Here is a 9,299-nt window from a genome sequence, read left to right as displayed (position 1 = left end):
AATAATATTCAGGAAATATTTATGACCACAGGTGTTCGGGACCTTGGCTTTTGCATCCCAACTATAAGAAGACACCTCCAGCAGAACAGTGCCTCTATGCTGGGGCTTTGGTTCAGTATTGATTCAGAGATGAGAGCCACCTCTGGAAACACACATAACACTTGCTACAGGGAAGAATAGCCAAAAGTGCTAACAAGATTAGTGCAAAGTTGTTAATGCACCTTGTTAGCTTGTTTGAATTAATCCTACTAGTTTGAGAAATGTCAGTTCAAATTCTCAGTTAAAAACTTGAAATAGAATAAGAGAGGGGGAGCCATAAGTAGAAGGGGAAAACTCTTTTCTTCTGTCTACAGCTCACCTGTTCCCTTCAAAGAGAAATCAGGTTTAGAGGAAACAGTTCACAGGAGCATTGTCCTCACAGAAAATGTATCAGTATAGGGAGTTCCTAACTTGATGCATAACTCTTAGACAATATCCACATGTAAAGACTACAAAGGCCAAGTTAATTTAAAATAAAACCACTTCTAACCATACAATATTGTAAGTAATTTTGAAATTTATCTAAAATATATGTTCACATTTGAGTGCTTTTCCCATTATTATTAGTAATGGGAAAGAGATTCTCTCCATTATAATGAGCCATAAGGAAAATGGAAACTTGTGTGGAACAAATAAGTTTTTGCTATTTTTTACAGAGCATTAAGTTTATAGGCTTCTGTAAGGTCTAGTCGGATAGGGCACCAGAGGAGGCATCAAAAGTCCTGGGTTCTGTGCTTAGCTCTGCCACTATCTTGTTGTCCGATCTTGGGCAAGTCATGTAACTTCTCTGTGCTACAGGTTTCCCATCTGTAAAGTGAGGCCAATGATATGTCCCCTTTTAGAACTAGAGATGAATGGTACTATGTAACTTCTATATATTATGATTCTTATACTTTTAAAGCTGGTTACTTTTTTGATATAAGATCTAATTTTCCTCTTTACTGTGGAAGACTGGCATTTCGTAAACATGTTTGCATGCAGTGCACTAGAGGGCCCTCAGGAGTTAGAAACTGCTGGAACGTACTTTTAGAAGGCATACCATTCACAGGACTTTTCACTGCAGAATTTAAAATAGAAGGGTTTTTTATAACAAGGTTCATGTAAGTTTATAGCAGTTCATATGCAAACAGCTTCCCTGTGCAGCTAGTACATTTGCAAAGAGCATTAAGCCTGCAATCAAATATTTAAAATGTGGAGCACACATAAATCTGGGATGTGTGTTAGGGTACATTAAGAAACGCTGCTTTTACTAAGTTCTTGGCATTATTATAAGAGATTTACCACAGCCAAGGATGGGGCAAGCTGAATAGGTAAGACTATTTCTATATCTTTGTAGTGCAATAAACTCTGCATTTATGGGTTTTTTTCCTTGAGATGACAGTACTTTTTATTTTATTTGAAAATTATAGTCAGTCGTTTAGGAAATGCTATTTTATAGCTTCACAAGAGTATAGATTTAACAATATTTTATTTTTAATGTAGGATTATGAAGCATGTGAGCTGTTACTGGGCCAGGGTGTAATCATTGTTTGATAATGGAAATGTTCATATTTGAATTGGTACAGTTACTGGGCTGGTTATAACACTATATTTTAAAACTAACATGAGGCAACAAAAGATGTGGTTTTACTTTGAGGACGTGCCTACCATAAACATAAGAAGAGGAAAGTCTGGCTTTTCCAAGTCTTCCTCCTAGTGCGGGAGTTCAATTACTTGGGACTGTAAATTGTAACTTGTGTTCCATGATGTTAGGGTTTTATTTATCTTCTCATTTTAATCTGAAATCTCTAATATGGCATGTCTCTAGATCTCTACTTTTTCTTTAGATCTATACAGTGAGAAAGAGATATGCCGTGTGGCTAATGAAATATTATTTGCAATCTTTTTCCTTTCACAGCTCACAGAGGGGACTCAGACATTTTGGATCCTGACTCATTTAACTTTTTTTACACAGTTGACTCCGTTCATTCTCTGAAACAAGTCACTTCCCCTGTGCTGGCTGATAAGAGTTTAGCAGCTTGTTGAGGTGGTGTCAGAGTCATTCTCAGCCACACCACTGGCCCCTGTGCATCACTTGCACTGGAAGCTGTTTGGAAAAGAAGAAATAGAGATCTGTGAAGGGAAATCATGCATCATCCTCCTGGCTGGAAATCACTGAAGACTATAAGCTGCTTTCATCATGTGGATTCACCAGAGAAATGACCTTCCTAGATCAGCCAGGCCAAATCATAAACTGGTTTGTTTGCTCGCTGTGCACCCCACGGATGCTGAGGCTCTGCAGTGGCAGGCGTCCCAGGACCAGGAGGAATCTGCTGCTGGGTGTAGCCTGTGTGCTATACCTGGGGTTTCTGGTCAGTCAAGTGGGTCACATTTTACCCCAGCACAGAGGGGGACGCCAGAAGGTCAGTTCCAGGAGTCTTCAAGATGCTGGTCAGACACCTTTTCTGGGGATCCCAGTGGATGGCACTTTGTCTCCACCTGATCTCCAAGGGCCCCAGATGGCTGGCAATGGGACCTCAGCGCCACCGAACGTGGTGTACATCACACTGCGGTCCAAGCGCAGTAAACCCACCAACATCCGAGGCAGCGTGAAACCCAAGCTCAGGAAGAAGCATGCATTCCCTTTGCCCTATAGGCAGCACTTTCCAGCAGGTGTCACTGGGCAGGAGGAGGCCTTGTCCCAGCAGCAGGGGCGGACTAGCTACTCCATGGGAATAATGAGGGCAGCAGTAGATCCAGAGACACCAAGGCACCAACTGAAGAAGCACTGGGATGGAGAGAGGGAGGCAGCGGGCAGGGGACACCGAAGACATATTGGGGTTTCAGGAGGTGTAAATGTGCAGCCCCAGGCTTGGGAGAGTAATATCAGGATATACAGTGAGAAGTCCCCCTCGTGGCTGAGCAAAGATGACATCCTAAGCATGCGTTTGCTGGCAGATTCCCGGATAGGCAGTATCCAAGAAGCACCCTCTCTGCATGGAGTCCTATTGGTGTTTGAAAGGAATCCCAGTGCCACAGGAGCAGCTTGTAGTCAAGGATACTGTGGCCTCATCAAGAGACCCCTTGATATGAGCGAGGTGTTCGCCTTCCATTTAGACAGGATCCTGGGGCTGAAGAAGACCCTACCTTCTGTAAGCAGGAAATCAGAGTTCATCCAAGGTAACAAATTCACTTGATTTTTAGTTTCCATCTGGGAGACTCCAGTGTTTTGTATTTGGTCAACAGCAGGCTTTAATTTCAGATAGTCTGAGAAGCAGCTCTACAGAGCACAGTTACAGGGAACTTAATCTGGAATATGTGTTTACATAATTTCAGGGTTCCTCTGCAGTGTAATAATTCTGTCCTGAAGGATATAATACACGCAGAGTTTATTAATGCTTCTTGCTGCCTTATAGACTAATGAGAGTTATTGAGAGTATACAGACAACTTCCTTTCCACAGAAGACTAATTTGAGTGAGGGGAAAGGGGGGGGGTGATCTTTTTTTACATATCATTTGTAGTGAATATGAATTATATAGACTAATCAAAATGAAATTGAAGAGGATACAGTCTGGAAGTCTCTCAGCACAGTGCTCTGTGCTTCAGAGATTAATTTTTCCTCTTTCACGTCCCCTTGATTTCACTTTTACAAGATATTGTGGATAACCAGCTCTGGAATTCATTTGCCACAAGTAGTGGATAGGGGAGACATTTCTGTTAGCCCAAGCACCTATTGAGGGAGGTCTTAGAGCTCCTTCTTGAACTGCTTTGGCATAATCCCAAAAGCACAAATGCCTCTGGAAATTAAAATTGAAATTGTGCAGTCACTGAAGTCTCAGTGGATTCTTCTGTTTGACAACTTAAAGCTCACGACACACCTGTATCTAGCTAAATAAATACACCTGCTATAGATGCTTAATGTGCTTGTAGTGTGTACAATGCAAATTGCTTTTAACAGAATATCATATTTTTCTTCATCCTAAAATGAAATTAAAATTAGATTTAATAGATTCAATGTAAATTGATAAGTCTATCTTTAACATTACTGTCTTGTTAAATGTGTCTTCAGCCTAAATGATAAATATACACAGATCATAAGCTGAAAGAGCTGCATTATATTTTACTGAATCATTGCTATTTGTTTTTGCTGTTCATTTCTCAGTACTGAAGAAGATTATTTTATACAAAATGTTTTGTATATCAGCCTGTATTTTATCAGAGAAAAGGTAAAGCAAAAATGTCCTTGCAAAAGTTGATGGCAGGAAAAGAACATACCGATCTGTGATTTATCAACACTGTGTAAGCCTTCTCTCTGGCAGTCTTTACGACAATATGAATGAATCTCTAGGAATAACATTTTCGTGGCTTTTGAATATTATTCATAGTAGCAGAGCATGGAAGATGCACTATGCATACTCTATTTTTAGGAACAGGATTTATTGCTATAGAGCTGTCATAAGGAATTAAGGTAGTTTAGTTTCAGTCAATTCAGTTTCAGTTCAGTTTCAGAAATTTTTAGAGCAGGGCTGCACAGATGACAGACTGCAGGCCCAGTGGAAACTGCTATTAGGTTAACTGTAGACTGAATTGCTTAATGTCTTCAGAAGGTAACATCTTTTGGATTGGCTGGGAGAGAGATTCTATTTTCTTCAGCCTCCTTTTCCCTGTAATTGGTTTTGTTCATTCAGCATAAAAAGTCTTGCTAGGTAATGAGGAGAAAAAAGTCATTTTTCCTTTTGGGTCTTGTTTCATGTTTTCCAGCTAAAGGGTGAGTTCAGCTTCTGGAACAGCCACAGCACCTTACCTCTCTCCATTTCATTAATCTTGAAACATGTTGGATTTCAAATGCCGGCCTTGGTTACCATAGTTACTTGCTTGAATGTATTTGGCTTGGATTGTTAATTAACTACACAAATTTCAGCAGCAAACACCTCCTCCGTTGTTCTCTTCTTGTTTAGAAAAGGAATGAAAAATTATTTTAGAAAATAGGATGAACAATTAATGAGCCTGCTCCTGTAGCCTTTACTCATTTGAGTAATCTGTTTGTGGGCCGCCCAAGTGATTTCAGTGGGACTGCTTGTGTGAGTAAGACTACTCATGAGAAAGTAAGCAATGCAGGATTGGACTCCTCGACAAGGTCTAAGCTGGCACATCCCTTTAGCATGCCTCAGTCATGGTGTAAGCAATGTAACGACATGTTTGATGTAGCATTAAAATCTTAAAAAAATTAGGCTCCTTAAAATTGCCATTCATTTTGTCAAAAGCATTTTCAAAGAGGCGCTTTGTAAACCCCCAAACTACTTTGAGTTTATTTTTTGTTTCCAAAAAACCAAAACACCTCCCTTGATAGGTGACAGAGAGGCTAGCAAAATACTGCACCAGAGAGATCTCTGCTTGCCACTCCCCTAATGAAAAGTGAACCATTTGCCACAGGTTTAAATTGTTCTGTGACATTTCTGCCTTGCCAGAAAGGAAAGTTGGGTCACGATAACTATTTCCTCAATATTCTTTGCCAGTGACTTATCAAAAAATAATATAGGCATAGAGACTAAAGGTGGACAAAGCCTTCCACAATTTTGATTTGAAAACGAAGCAAAAATAATTCTATGAATATGCAAATATTTGACAGAACAAGGAGTAATGGTCTCAAGTTGCAGCAGGGGAGGTTTAGGTTGGATATTAGGAAAAACTTTTTCACTAGGAGGAAGCACTGGAATGGGTTACCTAGGGAGGTGGTAGATCTCGTTCCTTAGAGATTTTTAAGGTAAGGCTTGATGAAGCCCTGGCTGGGATGATTTAGTTGGGGATTGGTCCTGCTTTGAGCAGGGGGTTGGACTAGATGACCTCCTGAGGTCCCTTCCAACCCTGATATTCTATGATTCTATTATATATATACCAATTTGTTCCCAGTAAAGGTTAGCTGGAAGAACTCCTTTGTTACTGAGATATAAATGAGCAAAGCAAGGGCTGCAAAGAAGTGGGAAAATGTCATAATGCGTGGTAAGGGCATTGGAGCAAATGGTGGATGATCTTCCTACATCCAAGCCTTCTCAACATCCTAGGGCTGGAAACCTGGGCTTTAGGGTCTGGTAATGTCAGCATGGAGGTATGGAATTAGGGAGTATCTCATTTACATCCATCCAAACCAAATTGATTTGCAAGCAGAAATCTGTATAGGATGTAATGCCTGCCTGTGGCAAACTCCCACAGGTCCACCAGAATGAATCTGGATTTCCTTGGACTGCACAGCCTCAAGGCTACATTTCTAGTCCCTCTGTGCTGTCTCAAAACACTGTCTCGTATACAGGAATGGCTTAGCTGCTGTAAAATTTAACTCAGAGTTTTTGGGACACTTCTTCCTCTTAGTTTTTCAGTGGGAAAGACAAAATGTACAAGAGTTTGTCTTTTTAGAAAGGTACCATTAATGATTCCTGCAGAGAGGTTGGAAGGGCCCTGGAGAAGGCCACATCACTTTCAGTGCATATGCTGGCTACTCAGTAGATCAGTAGCTATTCCACATGCTGCCCTGAGGTTTTCAGGTCATTCCTTGCTCATATCCTGTGCCCCCTTACCTATAAAACAGGAAGAGATACCTACTAGGGGAATTGTTTGATGTCAGGGCACAGCCCATCTTATTGTGCACTTTGGCCAAGCAAAATGGCCGCACAGCATGTCCATTGTGAATTTCTTCATCTGTAGACTGGATATGTCTGTACTGGCATATTTAGGACCTAATCTGTAGTGAAGTAGTAGGATACAGGTAGATTATGAGCTAAATTCTCTCCTGCCCTGGAAAGGACAGCATTAGAGAGATGGTTCTGAGGGCTTCTTGGATTTCAGGACCAACTCCAATATAACTTAAAAGGTACTGCTGGACATCTTTGTTACACTTCTTGCTTAGGGTCTGAGATCCCTATTCAGGATTGCAATGATGGCAACAGTCCTTTCTCCACCCCAGATTTTCTGATGTGCTGAAATGGATCCCCTATCTATATATGTGGGCTTGATCCTCATATGGTTTGAACTGGCATAGCTCCACTAAAGTCAGAAGGGCTCTCCCAGTTTATACCAGCTGAAGATCTAGTCCAATGGATTTTACAGAGTTGTTTTTGCAACAAAAACCTATTTAGAGTGCGAAAGTATTTGATTTTGAGTAGCATTGTTTCTGCTCACTTTATCACTGGTTATGTGCAAATGGATGCTGAGAATTTGGCACAGGTGTGATTAGAGTTGTCACGTTTCTTTACTGACCTCTACACAATGAGAAAGATAGCCTAAGATTTTCTCTTACACCCAACATATTTAGCATGCTCTTTCCATCACACCAAAAGATATGAACATTCAGGCACACTCGTTATCAATTATTAATGTCAAGGCAATGAGAACTCGCCCATTCAGCAGCTTTTAAACGATGTCTCTTTTGTGTGCCCTTTATCAGATTGAGTTGTGCTGTGAATTGCTTGCTGTCATATAGCTGGATGTGAGTGAGAGACCAGAGGTCATATTCTCACAATATTTTGTTACATAAAAATCCAATACTTACACACTCCTCACAGACTCCTTAAAATCTGCATTCACACACACAAGATTTTCTTCCCTTCCAAGATCTCTCCAAAGTGTGTAATGCTTACAGCTAAGATGTGGAAGAAAAAGGGGAAATACTTTAATCAACACTTCTGAGATCTGTTTAAGTTGCTAACATCATTTCTTTATTGTTCAGAGGGCTACCTTACACGGAGAAGGCTTTGCTAGGATAGCTCTACTGGTCCTTAGTGGAGACATAGCTTGTACCAGCAAAACAAGGTGTGGTTTTTTTTGTTTTTTTGTTTGCCATTGTAGTTAGACCACCTTCCCTAATGATATAAGCTAAACTAGAAAAGGCTTTTTTGCTGATATAAGCCATGTTGAGGTGTGCATCCCCCAACTTTCATTCTGTTTTTTTTTTAAATTAACAGACCTTGGGGGTGCCACTTACATCAGTCTGTGTCTCCATTACTACTTCTTTTCCTCATGTGGGCTTGGGAGGATATATTTTAATTATATGTATGAGAGAGATTCATATACTACAGTGATGTGGAGCATAGACATCTCTGGAAAGGACTGCAAGGAGTAGCAGCATCACTGAAATCAAGAAAGGGGTTCTAACTCGCGTCTCTGCAGCAGCATCTATAGGAATGGTTGAGAGCAGGGGCCCAGCAGCAGTGGGAGATAATGGGCTTGATCCTGGATGTTTCTGAGACCTCTCAGCTCCTTCTGTAATCAACTGAATTTAAAAGCACTCAGTAGCATGTAGAGTCAGGCCTATAACTACCTTTTGTTGTTATTCAAATTGGGCCAGAGCCTTTCTTGGTGTAAGTTGACAGGCTTTAATGGGTCTATGCCAATTTATACCATCTGAGAATGAAGCCCCTTATCTTTATTTCTCTCTGCCTTCACATTTTCCCTGCAGCAGCCAGCAATCTGGGTTACTGTTCTCTACTCCAGCTACAAAGACATGCTCCAGTAATTCCATTTGTGTTATAAAGTTGAAATGTTTTGTTTTGGTTCATCTTTGTTTCCTGTGAATCACAAACATTTCCTGTGTTTAACCTTTTTACAAATCTTAATGGAAATTGGCATGATATTTTCATAACATTAAAATAATAAATAACAGTGAGGTGGTGGTTGTTATGCTGAACCTTTTTTATGTGCAGGGAGGCGTTTGCTTTGTTTGGAGAGCACTGATATATCTGCTTTGGAGAAAACCCATAAATAATTACATGAACTTTGATTATTGATAGAAGGAAAAATAGATCAGATTTAGGGCCCATCAATGTATAATATATTTAACTCTGATATAAAGCTTTTTTTTTGTGGGTTTCAAAGTGCTTTACAAGGGAAGGTAAGTATCACTATCCCTATTGCGTAGATAAAGAGAAAGCATCACTGAGAGGTCATTGGACTAAGGTCAAGAGGTAAGTCAGTGACAGTGTCAGAAGTGGAAACCAGAATGAGAGAGGCTGGGGGACTGGACTGCATATGGAAGATTTGGGCCAAGCTTTTCAAATGTAAATTCCCTAAATTTATGCTCCTAAATTTTTTTAGGCAACTAAATACTTTTTTAAAACTGCTGAGCATCCATAGACTTCTGCGGGTAATGTGATACAGCATGGCCAGAGGGCAGCATAAGAGTGTTAGCAAGGGGCCTGATTCCCTGCCAAGGGAGGAAGGTTTGCTTTAGATTAACTAGAACAGCTGTGGCCAATTAGAGCACCTGACTCCAGTTAGAGCACCTGACTCC

General features: G+C 40.5%; 1 protein-coding gene across 2 annotated transcripts in view; it reads left to right on the top strand.

Annotated features, from left to right (window-relative positions):
• The first annotated feature begins 1,098 nt into the window (after window positions 1–1,098).
• The window catches only part of GASK1B (golgi associated kinase 1B), a 34,490-nt gene continuing 26,289 nt past the window's right edge, over window positions 1,099–9,299 (top strand). Inside the window, exons 1-2 of one of the 2 annotated variants that reach the window (XM_032803463.2) lie at window positions 1,099–1,349; window positions 1,937–3,198. In XM_032803463.2, coding sequence (XP_032659354.1) covers window positions 2,238–3,198 — 961 coding nt within the window. In that variant the 5' untranslated portion in view covers window positions 1,099–1,349; window positions 1,937–2,237. The remainder of the gene's footprint in view (window positions 1,350–1,936; window positions 3,199–9,299) is intronic. The other variant, XM_032803462.2, reaches the window with a different exon arrangement.

Source organism: Chelonoidis abingdonii, chromosome 5 (assembly GCF_003597395.2).
Source record: "Chelonoidis abingdonii isolate Lonesome George chromosome 5, CheloAbing_2.0, whole genome shotgun sequence".
Taxonomy (NCBI): Eukaryota; Metazoa; Chordata; order Testudines; family Testudinidae; genus Chelonoidis; species Chelonoidis abingdonii.
Note: the sequence above shows the minus strand (reverse complement) of the source record. Positions and strands in the feature narration are given on the sequence as shown.